General features: G+C 38.4%; 1 protein-coding gene across 7 annotated transcripts in view; it reads right to left on the reverse strand.

Moving 5' to 3' along the window:
- The window catches only part of AGTPBP1 (ATP/GTP binding carboxypeptidase 1), a 74,167-nt gene that overhangs the window by 5,865 nt on the left and 44,394 nt on the right, over positions 1-23,908 (reverse strand). For 4 of the 7 annotated variants that reach the window (XM_083355856.1, XM_083355853.1, XM_083355854.1 and 1 more), the window contains 13 exons: positions 19,658-20,361; positions 18,765-18,803; positions 16,473-16,556; positions 15,070-15,156; positions 14,838-14,986; positions 12,972-13,059; positions 12,490-12,634; positions 11,068-11,221; positions 10,244-10,424; positions 6,969-7,098; positions 5,423-5,554; positions 3,482-3,658; positions 54-214 (listed from right to left, as the gene is read on the reverse strand). In XM_083355856.1, coding sequence (XP_083211982.1) covers positions 54-214; positions 3,482-3,658; positions 5,423-5,554; positions 6,969-7,098; positions 10,244-10,424; positions 11,068-11,221; positions 12,490-12,634; positions 12,972-13,059; positions 14,838-14,986; positions 15,070-15,156; positions 16,473-16,556; positions 18,765-18,803; positions 19,658-20,361 — 2,231 coding nt within the window. The remainder of the gene's footprint in view (positions 1-53; positions 215-3,481; positions 3,659-5,422; positions 5,555-6,968; positions 7,099-10,243; positions 10,425-11,067; positions 11,222-12,489; positions 12,635-12,971; positions 13,060-14,837; positions 14,987-15,069; positions 15,157-16,472; positions 16,557-18,764; positions 18,804-19,657; positions 20,362-23,908) is intronic. The other 3 variants (XM_083355859.1, XM_083355858.1, XM_083355855.1) reach the window with 2 other exon arrangements.

Genomic DNA, 23,908 nt, shown 5'->3' on the forward strand with positions numbered 1-23,908 from the left:
TTTTTAATCCAAATAACCCTCTGGTAAAAATTTTAAAAATGATTTTTTCCTACCTTGTCACTTTGCAACTAGATTCAATTAATTCATTTTCAATGTCCAAAAGAGTAGACGGCAGATTATATTCCAGTGGTGACGTCAATTTTTTTAAACGCAATAAACCAGTACAGAATTTGGTTCCCATCTCTTCCAACTCACGTGTCCCAATTTGTAAGCCCTAGTAAGAAAACATACAGCGTTAAGCAGTTTAGTGCAATTTGCTTTTTTTCACATATATAGTTCATTATTTGCTCAAAACCTGTAACTGAAAGAAGAGGTAGAAAATGCTGGCAATATTTTTAATATATTCAACTTCCTGCATAAAATGGGAACATCCAGAGGGAGATTCTTTGTGAATTTAATCGGATGTGCTTCAAATCCACTCCAAACATAAAAAGTTGTGGGCGGAAATGGAGGAATGGCATATGAATCCTTGACTCTCTGCCATATACACTTCAAATGAGCAATACTGCTTAATGTTTCTCAGTTCCTTCTCCATCCCTCCCCTGGCCTCCCATCACTCATATGCTGCTTGCACTAACCCTCCCCTTAGCTTCCCATGAAGCCTGCACCGGTCTTCCCAGTCTTTCTCCTAGCTTCCTCCCATGACTAATGCACAGCCTGGACCAGCCTCCCCCACCCTCGTGCAGCAACCCCCGGTGACCTCTTCCTGTTTAACGATCCATGCATTTTGAGCTTGCAACAGCAACCGGGACCACCCAGAATTGCCATCATTAAGTGATACAGTTGTGTAATGTCATACTTTACTACTGTATCACTTAAGTGATGGCAATTCCTGTCCTCATTGCCTTCGTAACCTGAGGATGACCCGTACCACAAAGAATGCTTTTTAAGGCAAGCAGAAACCATGATCGAATTTTTTGTCACCAACTGAACACAAGGGCATCTTCCATATTGCAGATTATACATGAATTATATGTGAACAGACATTCCAGATTATATGTGAGTGGTTTTCTTCATTGTTGTTAGTTGCGAAGTCGTGTCCGACCCATCACGACCCTATGGACAATGTTCCTCCAGGCCTTCCTGTCCTCTACCATCTTCTGGAGTCCATCTAGGCTCACACCTACTGCTTCAGTGACTCCATCCAGCCACCTCATTCTCTGTCGTCCCCTTCTTCTATTGCCCTCAATCTTTCCCAGCATGAGGCTCTTCTCCAGTGAGTCCTTCCTTCTCATTAGGTGGCCAAAGTATTTGAGTTTTAGCTTCAGGATCTGGCCTTCTAAAGAGCAGTCAGGGTTGATCTCCTCTAGGACTGACCGGTTTGATCGCCTTGCAGTCCAAGGAACTCGCAGGAGTCTTCTCCAGCACCAGAGTTCAAAGGCTTCAATTCTTTGGCGCTCAGCCTTTCTTATGGTCCAGCTTTCACTGCCATACATTGCAACTGGGAAGACCATAGCCTTGACTATATGCACTTTTGTTGACAGGGTGATGTCTCTGCTTTTTAGTGTGCTGTCTAGATTTGCCATGGCTTTCCTCCCAAGGAGCGTCTTTTAATTTCTTGGCTACAGTCCCCATCTGCAGTGATCTTGGAGCCCAGGAAAATAAAATCTGTCACTACCTCCATTTCTTCCCCATCTATTTGCCAGGAATTGAGAGGACCAGATGCCATGATCTTGGTTTTCTTAATGTTTAGTTTCAACCCAAGTTTTGCACTCTCCTTCTTCACCCGCAACAAGAGGCTCTTTAGTTCTTCTTCACTTTCTGCCATTAGAGTGGTATCATCTGCATATCTTAGGTTGTTGATGTTTCTTCCGGCAATCTTAATTCCAACTTTTGATTCATCTAGCCCTGCCTTTCTCATGATGTGCTCTGCATATAAGTTAAATAGGCAAGGCGACAGTATACAGCCTTGCCGGACTCCTTTCCCAATTTTGAACCAATCAGTGGTTCCGTGTCCAGTTCTCACTGTTGCTTCTTGGCCCGCATATAGATTTCTCAAGAGACAAATAAGATGGTCTGGTATGCCCATCTCTTTAAGGACTTGCCAGAGTTTGTTATGATCCACACAATCAAAGGCTTTAGCATAGTCACTGAAGCAGAAGTAGATGTTTTTCTGGAACTCTCTAGCTTTCTCCATGATCCAGCGTATGTTAGCAATTTGATCTCTAGTTCCTCTGCCTCTTCGAAATCCTGCCTGTACTTCTGGTAGTTCTCGATCCACATACTGCTGGAGTCTAGCTTGTAGAATTTTAAGCATAACTTTACTAGCATGAGAAATGAGTGCAATGGTGCGATAGTTTGAGCATTCTTTGGCACTGCCTTTCTTTGGAATTGGAATGTAAACTGATCTTTTCCAATCCTGTGGCCACTGTTGAGTTTTCCAAATTTGCTGGCAAATTGAGTGTAGCACTTTTACTGCATCGTCTTTTAAGATTTTGAATAGCTCAGCTGGGATACTGTCACCTCCACTAGCTTTGTTGTTGCTCAGCTTTTCTAAGGCCCACTTCACTTCACATTCTAGGATGTCTGGCTCGAGGTCAGTGACCACCTCATTGTGATTATCAGGGACGTTAAGCTCATTCTTGTATAGTTCTTCTGTGTAATTTTGCCACCTCTTCTTAATCTCTTCTGCCTCTGTTAGGTCCCTGCCATTTTGGTCCTTTATCGTGCCCATTTTTGCATGAAACGTTCCTTTCATCTCTCCAATTTTCTTGAAAAGTTCTCTGGTCCTCCCTATTCTATTGTTTTCTTCTATTTCTTTGCATTGTTCATTTAAGAAGGCATTCTTATCTCTTCTAGCTATTCTTTGGAATTCATTAGAAGAATGCTAACTATTAATGAGTCTATTCATTAAATTATGTGATGTGCAAGAGCCGACACAGTTCCAAGCTCCCTTGAAATGAATTCAAGTACTATGTTGCTGTTGTTAGCTGCGAAGTCGTGTCCGACCCATCACGACCCCACGGACAATGTTCTTCCAGGCCTTCCTGTCCTGTACCATCTTCTGGAGTCCATTTAAGCTCACGCCTACTGCTTCAGTGACTCCATCCAGCCACCTCATTCTCTGTTGTCCCCTTCTTCTCTTGCCCTCAATCTTTCCCAGCATTAGGCTCTTCTCCAGTGAGTCCTTCCTTCTCATTAGGTGGCCAAAGTATTTGAGTTTCAACTTCAGGATCTGGCCTTCTAAAGAGCAGTCAGGGTTGATCTCCTCTAGGACTGACCGGTTTGATCGCCTTGCAGTCCAAGGGACTCGCAGGAGTCTTCTCCAGCACCATAGTTCAAAGGCCTCAATTCTTTGGCGCTCAGCCTTTCTTATGGTCCAACTTTCACTGCCATACATTGCAACTGACCATAGCCTTGACTATGCGCACTTTTGTTGACAGGGTGATGTCTCTGCTTTTTATCAAGTACTATACAGCACCAAATTAATTCTTCAGATGCATTAATATAAATATGCTATTTTACCACACACCATACTTACCTTGTATTTCCCTTGATCACATCCACACAATGTGCTTTCCATGGTGTAACTTCTTTGAACACCTATCTCTCTCCACACTACAACACGTGCTGTAGATTCTTTTGATTTTTCCACGACAAAACTGCAGCTGCTCATACAGAATGCTGGGGCTGTCTGGCTCAGAATCTTAGGGAGAGTCTGCCAGAAAGAAGCAACAACAAACACTATAGAAAAACTCTGTGCTTATATATCTTTAAAGTATAAATTTGGGTGTCACAGATCTGCAGAATACTACAGAGATCTCCCTCTGAATGAGGAGAGAATACATTGTATGTCAGAGGAAGTGCAGGTTACAAAGCAGTTCTGCATGGAGAGTGCAGAACCAAAGATTTATCAGAAAGCCTCTAAGTGCAGTCTGTCTAGATACTGGAAAATCTATGGACTTTGTTATGGCATGGCATTTTTTTTGAAGATTTCTGAAAATGCTTTTTCTTCACACAGCACAATAATTAACCTCTGAAATTTGTTACCACAAGATGTGCTGATGGCCACTAATATAGATGACTCTAAAAGGGGATTAAACCGAGGACAGGCATATCAAGGATTATTAGCCTTGAAGACTTAAAGTTACTCAAATGCCATATGTACATAAACAAATATGAATCCGTTTCCAGCTTATAAGCATATGACTAAACAAAGTGAGGCCAAAATGCCAGGCTAGAATGAGTCTTTCTTCTGGGATAGAATAAGAAAAGCTAAAACAGTTTTTATTGCTAAAAGATCAAGCTTTCGTTGGCTAACTGCCAGATCACGTTTATACTGTTGGTGTCTGCACTCTGCTCATGGAGCGCGTCACTGATCTGTTTGTTGAGGTCGGCCGTATTTCTTTGAGTTGTCACGCATCTGTTTTTGGGGGATGTAGTTGTCTCTGGGTATCTGTTCTCAAAAGTGAATTGCTGATAGTTCCATTTGTTGTAGACATAGCTCTAGTCCTTGCCTGTGTTCTCATACCAGAGGTTCTAAATGGTTGTTGCTCTTCTTCCCTGTGTTCTACATTGCAGGGTGGTTGTGTGTTGGTGCAATCTTGATTTTGATATGAGGTGCTCTGTGAATGCTTGCGCTGTTTGCCTTCATATCGCGCACGTCGTTCCTCTTCCCAATTCCTTAGTGCCTGGTATGCAGGGGGGAGGTCTATGTGCCGGTTGATAGAGGAGCGGTTTGAAAACCAAGCTTCCTTAAACAAGTGGCCGCCTTTAGTGTTGTCACTGGCAATTGCCTCGGTCCCTGTTAGATTAAAGACGTGGTTATGTGTAGCCATGTGTGCCCACACCTGTGAATGTTGTTCTTGTCTTCTAATAGCGAGCTTGTGTTCATGCACTCTAGTCCTCAGTCGTTTTGCCGTCTCCCCAATGTAATTGCAATTACAATTCTGGCACGACATCTTATACACGACTGAGGATTTTTCTTCATTGGGGAGTGGATCTTTAGGGCGCATGACACAAGCTCATAAAGTCCGATCAGGTCTGTGGGCAACACCGACCTTGTGAGGGGCTCCATGTGAAACTGATGTACACTGAATCAAATGTTAGTTCATCTATCCCAGTCATTTCCTGACTATTCAAGCTCTGCCAGCAATTAGATACTGATTTTATCATGTCATTATAAATTCATTAGCCTTTGGGGTGTCTTTGCTTGGTTATTGTAATCTGATTATTCATGGTACTGAAGGCATTGCAGTTTCAAATGAAACGCTCTCAAATATAAAACAAATACTCTTGAGCTGAGTTTTAGTAATGTTCCCAAATTAATTTTCTTTAAATACTAATCAGAATTTGACCTCTATCTACAACAATACTATTAGCAAACTATTATTCAATGAAAATAGTACAATAAAAGAAACACAAACCATAAATCCTATGCATATATCTGCATGCATACACAAACAAACAAACATCTACTTACCCTATAACCAAGGTCTTCAATCAGATCACAAGAGGCAGCACTAACATTAGTATGCCATATTGTTTCCTTGATGCTACAGCCATACATAAATACATTTTTCTTGCGAGAATGACCATGATAGTCACAAAAAACCTATAAAAAGTATTTTTCAAAAATTAGATGCACATTCAACATAAAACACAATTCAGATATAACAATCCATATCTGATAAATAACCATTTATCTAGAAACCACCAGTAAGATTCTTTAGAAAAAGGATGCATTCAGTGATATGAACCCTTGAATAAAATCTTCCAATGGATATGCTAATTTAATTTTATTAACATTTTAAAAGAATTTTAATAAACAATTTAGATCAAGCTTATCATGAATTTCTTGAAGAATATAATTTCAGGGGTTTAAATGTGAATTTACAACTTAAAGTATTCTACACCATTAATGAAGACATATTTTGTTTAATTTTAAAGAAAACTGATATAAAAATCAAGTCAGGAAATGGTACGTAGTATTGTTTGTTTATGTATCTACCTCTTTCACATTTAAAAAATGATAGATATACAAATATTTATATTCTTAGATGAATGGTCCTATAACAGGAGCTGAATTGTTTCCACCATTATTTCATGATTACTCACTGTAACTAATTTCACTATTACTAATTTTTCTTCAGCACAGTTCTAATACAGCACAGTAATATGGGCAAGAAGGCAATTCTTTAAGCAATGCTTTTACAAAGAATTAAAGTTCAAGGCATGTCAAACTGGCCACAGCTTACTCCCTAGGAAAGAACGACCCTTGATATCATAGGTGTTAAGAGAAAGGGTACTTTTACTAGAGACGCTGAGTGCCGCGCGTGAGTGATTGATTGATTGATTGATTGATGGGATTTATATCCCGCCCTATCTCCTGAAGGACTCAGGGCGGCTCACAATAAAACATATAATAAGTACATAAATCAAGATAAAATGAAAATTGAGAACATCAGTGCAATAAAAATTAGAGAATTTTAAAATGAATTAAAAATACTAAATATAAATTAATTAAAATGCCTGTCAGTCTAGGTCAGCTTGGTGGAACAGGTGTGTTTTGAGGCCGCGGCGAAAGGAGGCAAGCTCTAAAAGAAAACTGCACGAAAATCATATATTGAGAGCAATCCCCAATGTCTAAAACCCTCCCCCTTGAGAGTAGTTCAATCAGGTTCTGTTCTGATTTTTGGGAACCTGTTGTCTCAGGCACCGCTACAAATTCCTTTCCCAGGACTGGCGTCCTCGAAGGCAGGCAGATGGCTTGGTTTGGCACCTCTGGTTCCCGTTAGTGTCCATACTCCCTAAATTCCCACAGCATTCTTTCACACCTCCAGCACTCTTCCTCTCCCAGATGCTCCCTCCCTCCCCCTCCCCCCCCTTTATGGCAGTTGCCAGCGAGCTTCAAAGAAGGCGAAGTTAGGCATCTGACAGGGAGTTTCAACTGCCATTACCTGCACATCCTTTAAATGTGAAGATCACATTTTAAGTGGTTTTTCTTAACTAAGAAAACACTTGCTTACCAATGGCAAACGTTTTATAGCAGCCAAATATTGAAGCAGACCTTTGGCATGATAAATTGTGGGGTGCAGATCCGGGTTTGGGTTTTGCCACTGCCTATTCAAATCCTCTCCACTTAAGGAACAGCGATGACTATAAAACAAGAATTAAAAAGTTTTCTATTATTTCATTCTCCAGGAAAACGAATGTTAAAAATTTGTGTGGATGTTAATGATTTCGCTGCAAGTGTATTGTTTCAAGCATTTAATATTTTAAATTAGCTAAACTGAATTAAATCCGTGGAAAGAAAAAGCTAACATGTATACTTTTGTCAAACCAACCTTGACAAATGGCCCCACGATTGACACAGTTTGAAATTGTGAATAGGAGAAAATAGTTTTTCAGAAGTGTCATTGATTTATTTTTTAGGTTTCTACCAACTTTATGGTTTTTCCCTTTGTTTTTGTATTATAGTTGGAGTAGCATTTCACAAAATGCTCATGTGCAAAAAACGTTATCCATTATCTCATCAGTCTTACATTCAGACTGACTGAAATTTAGAATAGAAACAGTGAAATCGCAGGACCTTTATAATGTTTACTTGATCTCACTGGGTATACACTAAGCATTACTAAATCTGGATTTCCCTTATAATTTTTAATATTAAAAATTGCATTGTTCTGAAGGTGTCTGATCTGCTTTAAAAAGTCAACTGAAACCCTCAATTATGTAACACTGAAAATAAGTCACCTCTTTAATTCTCACAGTGATTTAGATTCTGAATAAAGGCTTTAAAGATTATTGCTCCAAATGAATTGTGTCATATAGCTTTGCATGAAGTTTAAATCAGAGAGATAAATGCTCTTTGCTTGTGTGAGGGTCAAAGCATGATACAGCAAGAGATATTTACATCATGTAAATGAAAGAAACACTAGTCCTTTGATTCTGTAGAAAACAAACAAGAAAGTGCTTTTCCTCAGCATTATAAATAAAGTTAGGTCATTTCAGGATAAGAGAAACTCTGCCGGACACTGTCAGAGTCCTGCAGCTGAGGCTTCTTCCTTAGAACTGAACAGTTCATTATGACTTTTAAATAAAAGACAGCTGTGTTAAGTGTAGCAGACTTGGCTGAAATCAGTCTAATAGCATGAGGGACACAATACTTGGCTTCAGTCAGCCCAGGGTAGAAATTATGCAGAGAATAAATCCCACTGAATTGAGTAAAATATACAAAGGATTATACTTAAATCTTACGAGCTATTAATACAGTATAGGAGCAAGATCCATGGGAATTCTACAGATTCAAGAGTAAAAAATGTGCTTCATATTAATAGTTACTTAGATAGACATTATCTCTTACTGAAATTCTCCAATTTAGCTAAAATTCTTTTTATTGTGACAAGCCTCACACAATGACAGAATAATTAACTTCTCTGGACTACCTGTTATTGACCAAGGAAGCAGACTGTACTAAGAGGAACTTCCCTGAGGAATTGTTAGTACCTTTTGCCCATTAAAGTCAGCCTTTACTGGAAGTGTGATTGGAACTTTCTATGTGTTCTTGGGATTTAATAGAAAACTCTGTACAAAACATGATTTCAGATTTTTTTTAATTAAACAAATAGGCAGCATCCTGGTTTGCTTTTAGCAGACAAGATTTATAACCATATAGTAATTTATAACCAGAATGCTCATTCCACTGCTCCCTCCTCCGTTTGCCCATCCAAAGATAAGCAAGGCGGCTTGAGATTTTTTTGCAACAGAACTGAACTTTTGTCTATTCAATTGTGCAGCCCAAGCTTCCCTATGCATATTTATGTTTTATATTTAATACTCTTAATGTGTATTATCCCTCTGTAGTTCTAAAAACTACTGCTATCTAGAATCAAAGAAAGGGTTTAAAAGGGCTGACAGTAATTTCTCTCAGTTTAGCAGTCAACTCGTAAACCTCTTATTTTCTGTCATCTTCAACCCTCATCAGACATCATCTGCAAAAGGTGGACTAAGTCCTATGATGCCCCTTCTCTTTGGCTTTGCTACACTTTTCTGGGTCATACCAACATGTTTAACGCTACCCTGTCCATTATAGGGTTGCCAGCTGTTTATAAGCATTCTGTCAGAATAACTATGCAGACAAATCAAGAAATCAACTCCATAGGAAAACTAAAATGTGTTAATACTGTATGGCTATACTAATATAATATTCTGAGTCCAGTTGTGCTTTATTTCCCACCTATCCACCTCTATACTCATGTGAATTAGGGAGATTCTGTTTGAGCCTTTTGCTGAAACCTTTTGCTTGCTTGGAGCTTAAGCCACATTTTCCCCCTTATCTCTTTGGTAAGAGATCTGGCCTATCTGTATCGAGATGGTTTTCTTTACTCTCTAACTTTTCCAAGACCAAGCCAATGTTCAACAGCCACCACTCTAGACCAACATTTCTCAATCTTGATAACTTTTAAGATATGTGGACCAACTTCCAGAATTCCACAGCCTCCAGGTGAGATGGGAGGCCGTTAAATTGAAAGAAGGAAGGAAAGAAGGAATAACTCAGTTTGCATTGGTCTCTCCGGTATATACACTTTACAGAGTCCTTTGGTAATTTTAAGACTCACTTCTGATGCCAACCTCATAGCACTTGTTCCTCTTATAGAACTGAACTCCTAATCTTAGCATTCCTTATTGGCTAAGTAGTAAAAAGCACCTTTTCATTTTCCTACATTGGTACATGAAAAAACAGCAGGAAGCCATCCCTTAATGCAGGTTGTCAGAAAGAGGAATAACAACACTGCGCTTCAATAATAGATAAATCTTCATTTGGGATAAGTTAATATTATATTTGATTTAATTGCATCACAAAGTGCCATCCGGTACTATTATCTTTGGTTCAATACTTGAAAATGAGAAACTATTATGGAAAGTAGATGACCATGTACTTAAAATATTATTTTTAAATAAAACTGGACTTACTAAAAAGTATAAATGCATATTTGTGTATGAAGAAAAGTAACTGTTCACTTAAAATAACATAACTGTATTAGCTAGTGAAGATTCTAGAACAGGGGTGTCAAACTGCCAGCCTGCGGACCGGACGCGTCACGCCAAAACCGTGCCCACCCCATTGCCAGCAACAGGATAAAAGTTGTGATACGTCATAACACGTCACGTGATGTTGCGAGTTTGATACCCGTGTTCTAGAAGATACATTTTGCAGAAAGGTTCTGATCTAGAAAATCTGTATTCCAAGCATAGCTACCTTGAGAATGAACTCCGTTGCTAAATGCAATCAAAAACTTACTTTCCATTGATGACCCCATCAGGATTAAGCATTGGTACAATTTTAAAAATATAGGATTCTCGTAAACTCTGGGCAGCAGGAGCATTACTCATAAGATACTCCAAAGTTCCTTTCATAACCCAACTTGAATTGGTTTCTCCAGGATGTACACGCGCAGATAAGAAAATATAAGGACGATTTCCTGAAAACAGCACAAGTAAAATAGCATGATATAGCCATCAATGAGTTGGAAAGACCTTAAAAATATACTAGAACATCCCTGACAGATTAATCACATTACGTCTGCTTGTTATAAATTTATAAAGATGAAATACAGTCTTCCATACAGCATGGTAGTTTATGAAAGCACAAGGTATAATCAACATATTCTATTACAATATTACAATCGGTATAATGTTCCTTGAACCGATTCAGTGGAAGAGGGAAGAATCAGTCTGCACTGGCATTGTTATTTTAAAATTCCACTGAATTTTAAATTTTGTGGCTAATTTTGATACTACTTGTTGTTCCAGGGCTATTGCGTTTAGACTGGACCTCTCTCTCTCTCCCTGAAAGAGGCTCATCCACACAGACTGAAGTATGCAATTGTCTTTCCAATTCTTTCACAAATATCACAAAAATGCCACCTAATCCCAATGTTGCTAGGAAGAGTGAAGCATATCTCAAACTTCCATGCATCAAATTAACTCAGAAAATTTGTGGCCAGTGTTTTCTGTTGCATGCCTATAAATTATTATAACTAAACAGTACAAAATCAAGGAAAGACGGTTTTTATTTGATTTGAAACTTTTTGAATATAATCAAAAGGAAATGGCCATACTTACTGAACTGACAAATATGTTCATAGTAATTTGATTCTGGCATGGCTGTAATAGTTACTACAGGACAGTTATTCCCAGAGAGAGTCTCACATAAAACATGTTGCCGAAAATATATCTGCTGAGAATTGTATGTGGATTCTAATTTTTGGAGATGCATCTTCATCATGCAAAATAAGTACATAAATTCAGAGCTTGTTTCATCTTTCAATTACGCATTTTAAAACTCTAGCTAAAATATTTAACATAATTTCTAAATTCACCCCTTATAATATTGCATCTAATGTTTTATGTATTGTTTAAGATCCTAGTGCACAGATGTAAGGAAGGAATAAAAATAATTATAGCAACAAAAACTTATATAAAATAATGAAGATTAAATTTGTCTGCATTGTTAGTAAGAAAGAGTTTATGAATCATACAAGATGTAAACATACATTATGTTAAGATATAAACAAGAGGTAACTTATAATATTAGAAGTTGCAGTATCATCATTAGCAAGTGTATAAAAATACTAAACTATTGCAAGTAAAACTTTTTTTCACAATGGAAAGCAATCAATGAAATTCTCTATGCATTTAACCTAAGCTGGTATAACTGCTATTATATATGCAAACTAAAAAAGTTTGATCTGTCACCTAAAGGAACCTTTCAGATATCTGATTTATTCTCAAGGCTTGCCAATTTATTGTTTCCCATTTCATTGCAAATGTTCTTTATCAGCATAAAAAGATTAAATGTTGGTAAATCCTCTCTTTCTGCAATTTAAATTTTCATTCTGTGCTGTAAAAGCCATTTCGTGGCTATTATTGGGAAGAGTTAAAATTTTCTATTCAAGAATGGATAGAACTTTTCATAAAAAAGGGACTAAGATCAAGTAGATGTTCCCCTGTTCCAAAAGATTTCCTAAAAGTCAAGTTCTCCTGACTACTGGAAGATAAGAGTCCACAGTGTGCATTTGTTACTATTTCTTAACAAAAATGAAGTACATTGGAAATAACTATGTGATCAGTATTTGGGCATTTCAATACTCATATTGAAGTCTACTTACTGCATTATAAGCAATTTTACATTTCTATATTTACTACTTGATCAGATTTGCCTTCATTATATACTGCACACTGTTTTAACCATACCTGATGCTAACTAGAACAAAATAAACAAAAAGCAAACACACTTCTTGCTCTGAAATTCTTCATATGAGATCTCATTGCAAAATATTAAACTTTTTACGGTATTTGTTAAACAAAGACATTACTTCCATAGGATTGTTTATCCTCAACTTTTATTTATTTTATAACACAGTACTTTAGCTTTTGAATGTTGTGATAAAATACTGAGCAATATAATTATTTGATGGTATCATTATCAAACAATGGAACTGTAAGCCAAGTTATTATGAATGTATTCGTATTAAAATAATTTACCATTAAAGCGGAGTAAGTATAAGGATAATGGTAGGCAAAATAGCAAACATCATCCTTATGATGGAAGGTGACTGTGAAGGTGATTGTATAATATGATTTTCCTTTTTGACCTCCTGCTGCAATTGAACTTCTTGAAAAATGATTCCTAGGAACAAAACATTTACTTTATTATAAAGATAAAGTGCATCATTCTATTATTTCTATTTCTATTTCCATTTCTATTCTATTCTATTCCCTGTGGTGTGATGTCACTGTTCTCCACTGTGTATGTAATGGGGAAATTTCTTCCTTTTCTTTTGGAAGCAAGCAAACAAAAGTTTAAACTACAAAACAGCTGCAATAAAATCTCATGCCAGTTTATCACATCTCTACTTACTAGAGTCAAAATAGGTCACACAATATTGCCATTAAAACTGGGTAGCTGCAAAATGGGTTCAGGAGTACATACAACCTGAGTGCACTAGATTTACTGTTAGCCTTACTTGTAGTAACAAATATCTGTTCCTGTACGAATCCATGAAGGCCGGCCACCCAGTGCTTCTTGAACAGAGTACATAAGGGGCTGCATACCTTCAAGAAAAATGTACTCTATTAGAGAACAAAACTACCCATATTCAGCAAACAAATATACCTATCTATAGACATTGTTCTCAGCATCACATGGGAAGGTAACGTTTGAATGAGATGAGAAAGCAAATGTATTATTAGAGTTTGATTATTGTAGTATTAATTGTAAATTCAATATTTGAAGGTTCATGTGACCTGCATACATTATGAGCTGTTCAAATCAACAGTGACAGATACCTGGCTTCTGTGTCTTGAAAACTATGGGGACAATATACAATTACCAATTGGTACAAAAAGCCGGGCCTAGCATAATCTAGAGCTTAAAAAAAACCCACCTTGGAATATTCTCTTTTGCATGCTCTTCTGAACTGAACTACTAAAACCAGTTAGCAGCTATTATCTGGAGCAGCAGAATATAATTTAAGCAAGCTGCTCCAAGCTGTTACAAGTCAAATCCAAGCCACAGTTTGCAATCCTTGTTTGGAGTCTTGATACAAGGACAAGCTAGTTTGATCAAATTTCTATTTCATTAATTAAAGCTTGGAGAAAAGATACTGTAAAAGAGCATACATATACCGTATTTTCCGGCGTACAAGAGGACTGGGTATATAAGACGACCCCCGACTTTTGAAAAGATTTTCAAGATTTTTCATCTTATACGCCGGAAAATACAGGTACATGCCAGTTGACAAGTGTCCGACACAAGCCCGATTCAGCCCCGTCTGATGCAGATGGTGCAAAGCCGCCCTTTTGAAGCCTAAAGGGGCTTTTCCTTCCACCCACCCTTTGGAATACACGCAACAGCTGCGTTCACACGACACGCTCTTCCAGGCCAGACTCTGCAAACAGAACGCCAGAAGCCACAACCACTGCAGAAACTCCGAGTCCCCGCCTTTTGGCAGCTTGCATGGCCGAGCGCGATCCGGCTTTGAGAGTGCATTTGCAGACGGAGCAGCTGCCGCGTCTGGAGCCAAGCCCCGCCTGGGAGGCGGTCGGCCAGGCGGGCCCGGAAGACATGCTGGAGAGCCGGGCTTGGGGCGGCCATGCCGAGGCCGGCTGGCGAGGGCCGCTGCGTGGTCTGCGGGCAAGAGGGGCACCAGGCCAAGTACCGCTGTCCGGGCTGCCGGGAGAGAGTGGGTAGCAGGGCGCGCTCTGCTTGTGCTCAGATGCCGCTTGGGCAAGGAAGAGGGGCTTCCTGCCGCTCCCGGGGTCTGGCATTTACAAGGGGGAGGGGAAGGGGCTTAGAGGCTCTTGGGGGTGGGGAGGGAGGGTCACGTTGGAGGGGGGACTGGAGTAAGGAGGTTTGAAGTTGCTTTGCAAGAACGGGGGCACTCGATTGATTTATGTACTATTTTCTGGCGTATAAGACGACTGGGCGTATAAGATGACCCCCGACTTTTGAGAAGATTTTCATGGGTTAAAAAGTCGTCTTATACGCCGGAAAATACAGTACAAAGTAAGTTTTTATCCTTTAGATTATGGTTTGGCATAACTGACATTTCAATGCTGTTACAGTTTCCATGCTAGGTTCTCTATATCTTACCATCTGCTCCTTAGAAATCTGTAAATAATTTGTCTATGTCAAATTGATTAGCTTTTTTAAATCCAAAGAAACATTTGCTATATCACTTCTCTGTGCTATTACTGATATTCTGCAATTATCTCTAGTGATAAATTAACGTCCTGATATTACGTACAACTGACTAAACTACTTCCCCATGGCTGTGTTTTTGTACTATGTGTGTTATTATTTCCCAAGAGAAAAGTAAATTAACTCTTACCATAATTAAACTGACTGTTTGTCTTTTCACAGTTGATTATATTAAATCGATAGGCACTGCCTGTTCGCATTCCACTGACTTCAAAATAAAACCACTGGTGATAATGATTGCTGTTTATATCAGAATTCAGAATGAGATCATACTCATTTCTAAAAATGAGCAGAAATAAGTAAGTCACAAAATTCAGGTAACTGATCTATAATGATTAAATAAAACAATAACAATATCTTACTTTCTGATCTGAATAACTTTCCGTAAATTTCCTGATTCAAATTTGGAGTTAAACTTCAAGACATCTCCTTCATCAGGCACTAGACAACTGAGAAATAAAATAAAATTACAATGATTTATAAATACTTTATTTTGTTTTACTGAATTTGAATTTGAATTAGACTGATTGGACAAGAATACAAATGAACCAGAGCTTCAACTTATGTATATTAGATTGGATTAAATTATACTAAGGGTTCCCCAACAGTTAATGAGAGCTAATGAAAATATAAACTGCAAGTATGTTTTCTATGTTACAGAACAGTGGGACTTCTTGACATAAAAAATATCACATTTGTAGCTGAAATATCAACATAACTATCAGCAATTATATAGTATAGGAATTTTTAAAATTTTCTGTCACTGAATTTTCTTGTTTTTTCCTAGGCTTAAACCTTGTTTATATTTGCATTAGGAGGATAAAATGGTAAGTATTTTCAATTCAGTGGAATCTCAATATAAAATTCCTTGATATAAAATACCTGACATGTAATAGTTCAAGTTTGTATTGGTATTTATATCATTTTCATCAATTTATGCCATCTTTTTTGATCATTGTGCAAATGGTATCATGTGCTTATTGGCTTCATTATAAAAATGGCATTAAACCCTTCCTTCCCCCTTATAGTCATTAGATAATCATTATTCCTCCTTTCCATCAATGAGTCTGTTAAAACGAGCATTACATCCACTACTCTTAATAAAACAGATTCTTGTTTCCAGCTCTGCTCTTCCAAACTGTTCTATGGTATTAGGTGTTCTTGTCTATGAATGTGAAAATACATGGAGAAACAAAAGGAAACACAGGCTATTAATTTTTTTATACTATTTTAACATTTGGATTTTTAATCCAGAGAAAACTTGATTTAAAAAAACCTTGAATTTTTCATTCCCTGGTTAAAAGACACCAGAAATGTTCTTCTCAGTAATGTTCAGTAATGCTCGTGAAGATTAGTACTACTTGTTGATGGACTGGAATAATGACATTTTTTTCTTTTTCAAGGCAATTATAATTCATAGGATACAGAACAGTCCCATAAAACTAAAAAATCTTGAAAGCTGTGTTTTAAAATACAAGTGGATCTTGGCTTTTTAATTAATAAAGTTATATTTAGTTTTAATTTTTACTGTGTACAAATTATTAAAATTAATTCATTTTAAAAGATATAATACTCTAGCAAGTTTTTGACTTTTATAACTTTCTACTGTAAATAGCCAAGGAAAGTATCATACTCCCATTAATTTATAACTTTTCCTAAATTATTGAATCTAAAATGGGAAAGTAATCATTATGAAATAGGTGACTAATCATTATGAAGTAGGTGACTAATCATTATGAAATAAAGATCTTCATATAAAACTTACTTGAGATTATCAAGATCGTATACAACTCTGTCTACAATATCATTAGGATGAATAAGCCTTTCAATATCTTGGGCAATTTTTGTCCTATTTAGAAAAGGAAGAAAGATGCCATATTTCAAAACTCTTACAGTACAGTGCCACATGTAGAATCAGTGCATAAGGAAAGAAAGAGGAGTTTGAGTTTAAGTCAAGTTTCTACTTTAAATATATATTATTATTTGTGGAACACCACAATTCTTTTCTGAATGGAAAGAAAATGGCTTGTATACAACACATTGAGGCTTTAGACCCAATGTTTGGTTTCCTTATTACAGGAAACATGCCCAGTATTATTAGCATTTAATGATTATTATTAATTATTAGTATTAGTAATTAAAACTAGTTCAGATTGAAAATAGGTTATATTAAAAAGTCATGCGATTATAGTCTGAATACATTGCAGTGATTGGGTTAGGGTGCAAGCCTCTCACCTCTGGAAATTTCTAATTGAATATGATGAGCCTCTCAATATAAAAAAGAGAGGTGCTTTATTCAGCTATGTAACCATGCTACAAGAACTGCTGCGCTAAATATCTGAATAGAATACATATGAGAAACAATTTGCAGGTAGGTGGGTATCTTATCTTATGTGTTTATGCATACATCCATGGACCCAATTCCTATAAGACATGTTAACCATGTAGAAATTTTCCTGAAGATCACTAACAACTTTTAGTGCAGAAAAGTTGAATAGAACAAATTTTAGTCCTTTCAAGAGCTATATAGGAAACCATGCATCTCACAAAACAGTAAAAGAGCACAGTATATTGAAAGGTTTTTGACAGAAATAGTCTATGTTACTATTGGGGAAACTGTCTCTTATTTCAATGTATACTGACTAACAGATAGCTTCTCTTAATTTGAGATGTATTACATGTATTTCTTGCATCTCAATCAAAAAGTTAAGCTACACCTGGACCTATAACAGACTATATTTGAAAGCACAGAGACAACTATTTCAATTGTCTCTTCATAAAGCACATTCATAACGTCTGAAGATTTCTCAAGTATAAACTTGGAAAGATTGACTATGGATTATCTCAATGTAAAGTGCCACAGTGGCACTCGACCGAGTTGTACCCATGCGGCCCTTGACCCGGTGCAGATCCCAATGGGCTCCTTGGTTCTCTATGGAGCTCTGGGAGATGAAGCGTCGGAGACGGGGCCTAGAGAGCTGTTGGAGGTCCAGCCGATCTGAATCCGACCGGTTGCGACTAAGGTCGTTCACGAGATCTTATCTCGCGGCGATGAGGGTGGCAAGATCTGACCACTTTGCTACCCTCATCGCATCCGCAGATAGTCGCCCGGCCACCCTGTTTAGGGTAACTCGCTCCCTCCTTAATCAGGAGGTGAGGGAGGAGCCCTTGCAGGGTCGTGCCGAGGAGTTTAGCTGATATCTGTCGGACAAAATCGCTCGGATTTGGACCAGTTTGGACTCCGACTGGGCAGAGTCTGACGATGAGGACACGGGCAGTCTTGTCGATGTTATCTGGGAGGAGTTCAACCCTGTGACTCCTGAAGACATGGACAGGATCATGGAGAAGCTGAGCTCCACGTGTTTATTGGACCCGTGTCCCTCCTGGCTGGTTTATGCGGCCCGGGATGGGACACGAGGCTGGCTCCAGGCAGTGATAACTGCTTCTTTGAGTGAGGGTAGTTTTCCCGCTGCCTTGAAGGAGGCGGTGGTGAGACCCCTCCTCAAGAAGCCTGCCTGGTCTCCAACCTTCGCTTTCTTGCGAAGGTTGTTGAGAGCGTGGTGGCGCATCAGCTCCGTTTGTTCTTGGAGGAAGCTGATTATCTGGACCCGCACCAATCGGGTTTCAGGCCCGGGTACAGCATGGAGACGGCATTGGTCGCGCTGGTGAATGATCTCTGGCGGGCTCGGGAAAGGGGTTGTTCCTCTGTCCTAGTCCTGTTAGATCTCTCAGCGGCTTTCGATACCATCGACCATGGTATCCTGCTTCGCAGCTAACAACAATAGCACTAAATTTATGTATTATTACAGCACTAACTTTACTGATAATTTATATATGTTAAATCAATTACATTTTTAGGAGTCATTTTGACTGAAAAGAGAAGAATAATTATGAATCTCTGGATGAATTTCTCTTCACCCCCCCCTCCCCCTGCAATAATTTGGAAAGCAAGGTTCAAGGAAAATGCACACACCCATTCACTGCCAACTAATGCCAAAAAAGGAGTTTTAAGAGACCCCGATGTTATGGAGAAATATCCAATATTTCTTTCACATACATCAGAGTTCGCATGTGACTGGCAGCCATTCTCTTCTTCCTTGTGGAAGAAAAGGAATAAAATATGAGATTATGCAATATCTGTGAATTCTAAAAGTTTTATATTCTTTTATGCAGATAATATTTTTCAGTATAACATAAAGCATTTTACAATTTTGAAAGTGATTTAGTATTTTATCTCAGTAAACTACACAACATTCATATAAAAAGGTTACTACAATCTCACATTAATATATGTGTGTGTGCGCACACACACACACACAAAATTTGGCAAAGCTGCGGTCACTTCAGCGCTGCTACAGTGAGCCACAGTCATATGATCATCATTTCCAATACTCCTTGCCAGCTTCCCCCAAGGAATGTCAATGGGGATGCTGGCAGGAAGTTGGAAGTTGCTGTTGCTCCCTCTAATCTTTTGGTCATCTGTGATCATTTCACTTCTTTAGGTAAGGAAATATCTCTGAAACAAAACAACAAGGTCCCAGATTGTTTAACAATGTACAGAATTCTGCATTCACAAAGCAATAGCTTATGTTATCTAATAATACAGTATTTTTCTTTATGAACAGGTAAATCAAAGAAGCTGAATCTAAAATTTCTGAGAGGAATTTCATAATTAAGTGGGACCTTTCACTTTCCCTTCCATTTTTCAAAATCCCCAAATTTTCTTCAACGATTTGGAGCTTATCTGAAGGGATATGGTGAGGACTGCAGAGCTGAATGGATGAAAACTGCCTGTCCCACTTTCATTTACAGCATCAATCTTGGATCTCAATATATTCCATTAATAACTATTATATTTGAATCTAGTAATATTAATTTTACTGTGAATGATGCACAAACACTATATTAAATCATTCTCTAGACATGTTTGAGGAAAAAAGGTGAACTCACCTTTGTACACCATATGGTCTGTCAAGGATAGGTTCTTTAAATGGAGGTGGAATATGTCCAAAATAATCAGGATAAGCAACTTCTGAATATTCAGGAACAGATCTAGTATTTTTCACTGTTTCGATATAGAGTTCTGGATCGTGCAGTTGTATTGCATCAGGCACTTCAATTGTTACTTGCTCTCCTGTAGAAACTGAACAAGATACTTCTTCTTCTTCAGGATCAGGTCCAGAACAGCATAGTTTTCCCAGCTGGACAGACCGTCCCTCAAACAAAACACTTCCACATGTTGGAACATGTTGAAAAGGTTTATTATAGGTAATTTCACTAATGCTAGTTTTACATTCGTTTTTTGTCACGGTCTTAGAAATACTGAACTGTTCACTTTTGGAGGTATTTTGAAGTGAAATTCGGTCAAAGTCTTTTACAATTTCATGATGCAGGCACTGGCATGATGGAAGCAATTTCATTTGATCACCTTGATGCTGCAAACTATTATCCGTGATACCATCATTTTTTACCAATCCCAAAAATGCTGGTCTTTTATTACAGCCTTCACTTAGTAGATTATTCTCCTTCACAGGAAGTTGCATCATGTCATTTGTTAAGGATGGTTCCTCTCCAGCAGTGGGAACAACAATAGGTCCTCCTGGAGCTGTGCTGTCCGAAAAAGACTTTGGTTCATTTGAAATGAGGTCACATTCCTTAATATTAAAGAAAGACAAAAATGCCAGATACTTGTTAGAGGATTACAATATTAAATGTTGAAGAAAGAGCAATGAAACAGAAAGAAGGATCCGATCCAGACAGAAGGAATAAACCATGAAGAAATGGAGACAAATAGCAGATAGTTTCCTTTTGAAGAAGCTAAATGTGAAGGGGAAAAAAGAATTACAATGTCAGAATGAGTTTACAAGCTAATACTGAAAGTGATCTGGTTCACTTTATATGATTTACTGGATCAAATAAAAAAATATCCAATCTGAATCCAAATTCTAATTCAGATTTATTAGATATTATGAAGTCAGAGGAGAGCCAATGTGTTGTAGTGCTTAGGGCATCAGGCTAAAATTTGGGAGACCATGAGTTCTAGTCTTCCTTGCCAAGAGAATGACTTGTCCAGGCAGTCTCCAAGAATTGGAGACAGCTCAACAAAAGAGAATAAAATTAAGTCAGATATGGAAATTTCAGAAGGATAAAAATATACCTGCTCTTGATTACTAATAATTGACTTTGTTCCTGAACAAAATTGACAGAGATTATACCTTTATGCAAATATATCAGAATCATAGGGTTGGAAAAGACCTTGGAGGTCTTCTAGTCCAACCTCTTGCTCAAGGCAGGACATCCCTGCCCAATTTTTTGATATTCTGTATTGAATAAAGCAGCCACAACATACACAAACGTGCTCAGTTTTAATTCTGGCTTGACTCTTTATGAGGCTCATGAGAGTGCCTGTATACAATGCGAACTTGATGGAAATAAAGTGCATCACCTTTGAGAGACTTTGGAGGACGGAGCCAAGATGGTAGAGAGGCAGCAAAGGCTGTAAAGAGCTCCTCCAAAAGTAAAGGTTTTATTTTATTTTACTTTATTTTTATTTTAACTTTTTAACCTCTTTTAATATTGTATTTTAACCTACCTCTTTTAAACTTTTTAAACCCATTTTTAACCCATTTCAACCTTTTAAACCATAGTTTTAAACTTATTTTTAAACCTGTTTTAACAAACCTGAATGGGGAAAAGAAGGAAGAGACAGCACTCTGCAGCAGAAAGTATATCCAAGCCTTTGAAGCAGCAGAAAATGGAGGATTATATTGCAAACAGACAGTCTGCTCCAGTAAGTAACTCATTCGCAGGCACCTTATTTAATTTAATTTAATTTATGTGACTCATTGGAAGGGGACTTACAAACTGAACTGGAGAGCAGACAGCGTACGGAGTTGTCCTCCTCCCTCTTAGAGAATGGCTCCCCTCCTTGGAATCTGGCAACAGTCTCTTTTACACAGGAGGGAGATGTAGCAAATTTGAAGGGGGAAAATGTGACAGACTTCCTCTCTAGACAATGTTTGCTTACAGCTCAAACTGTAAACTCAATATATAATCTCTTGTCAATTGTCATGGATAAGGTTGATTGTCTGAAAGAGTCTTTTGCAGAGTTTGTTAGGAGCCACCCAAATACTGTGGAAGGACTTGGGAGGATAACCATGGACAGACATGGGATGGCTAACTCAGAAGGTGAAAGTAGAGAAGGACCTTGTTCTCCTCCCAAAAATTTGAACACCTACAGAGAAAACACTCAATCAGGCAAAGGTCTAAGAGATGACCAATATAACTAGAGTCTGCAAACTAACCAGGTTACTTTGCAAATTTATGACAAGAGAGTAAATAGAGGGCGTTGGAGCAATAGAAAAGCTATTAGGCTGTCCCTGAGCCAGCTGCTCCGCTGTGAATTCACTCTGATAGATCTACTACATGTAGAGTGGCTGCCAGCAAGAACACAATGTATGAGAATTCTCCTATCATTCAAGCAGCCCACAATTCCCTCCATGCTCTTCAGAATGAAGCCCTTTCTGAGCTTTTTCTCTATATTTCCAATAAGGGTCTTTTGCTCAGAAAAAGTGTGCCCACTCCTGAAACAGCGTCACCAAGAGGGAACTGTCGCTTTAAATCTAGGCTGCAACAGCCCTCACACTACTAAGCCTGAGGCTGCTGCAACTGAACTGACCCTGAGAAAGCAAAGAAGCAATATACGAACTGTGTTACCCACAGCTGCAGGAACTGCTGAGGATGTGCCAGAGGAAATGTTGATTGACCTATTCAGTGCATTGCCAGAACCTGAGCAAGTTAACATCATTCAAAGATTGGACGACCTAAAAGAGGCACTGACAACAACCCAATCTACAGCGAAGCCTCCATTTAATTTGGCTCCACTAAACACGCAACCTTGTGACAAGATATTTAATCATCTGCCTTTACCTCAACAGTAAAAAAAGGTGTTGTCACACAGGCTGAGAGTGGAGTAACTGCACTGACTGACCCAGCCTCTGAGAAACAACTGAAAGACAAAGGGCTTCATCACACAGTGCCCCCTAAACTGACAAACACTAAGGACATAATCCAGCTTCCATCCTCATCTGATTTAGAAGTTCCCACAACATCTCTCCACAAGATGAACCCTCAGCCATGCCCCTCCAAAAATGGACATAAATCTACATTTATAGACTTAAGCCAGAGTACCTGCTCTTTGGAAAAAAAATCATTCTTGGAGCAAGAGCAGAGGCACACTGGCAACCGAGATATAGAGGAGCAACAACAAGTTCTGCAACCCACGAGGAGAAATATCGAACCTCACAACAACTGTGTTTATATGGGAAGCTTAGATGATATTGACCCAGCTCCATTGTCAAGTTGGCATCTGGCATTTCCACCATCTAGCCAATCAACCAAGTCAGACCACGTTGCTTCTGAGAACCCCATACAGTTGATGACCTGGAACATAGCTGGCTGGAAAAGGACGGTTGATAGTGGACTAATGAGCTTTCTTTCTAGATTTGACGTAATAGCCTTTCAAGAAACCTGCCTAACCGAAGTGGATGAACCAGTACAATTGCCAGGCTTTCAGGGATGGGCCTCCCCAGCCCTAAAAACAAAGAACAAAGGGAGACCCTCTGGTGGGCTATGCATTCTTATAAAGGAAGAGTTGCAATGGCAGGGAGAGAAATTATATAACGAAGATAAGTATCCGTACTTTCTAGCTGTCAAATTTGAATATGACCAGTTTGAGTTAATATTGGTAAATGTGTACATTCCTCCAAGCACATCCCAGCACTATAATTTTGAATATTGGATGGGCTTGGAAGTTATCTTAGAAGATATATCTATATTGTACCCTCAGTCCATAGTGGTATTATTAGGAGATCTGAACGCTAGACTGGGTCCCTCTCTGTATGAGCTTGCCCAGAAGAAGGGAATCCCAGGGGAGTTCTTTGATAACCATCCTCAGTGGCTCTCAAGAGACTGTAAAAGTAATGCCGCTGGCCTGCTCCTAGTCTCCTTAATTTTTAAGGGTAATCTCCAAATTTTGGGAGGTAAGGACAAGAATTATACATACCCTTATACATACCACTCAGCCAATTCAAGTAGTGTACTGGATCTCTTTTGTGTGTCTAGAGATAAGGCTGACCTCTTCTCAGAGGTCACAGTACACCTTAGCGACAATAGCGACCATCAGCCTGTAAGTGTGACATT

Source organism: Vipera ursinii, assembly GCF_947247035.1.
Source record: "Vipera ursinii genome assembly, chromosome: 2".
Taxonomy (NCBI): Eukaryota; Metazoa; Chordata; class Lepidosauria; order Squamata; family Viperidae; genus Vipera; species Vipera ursinii.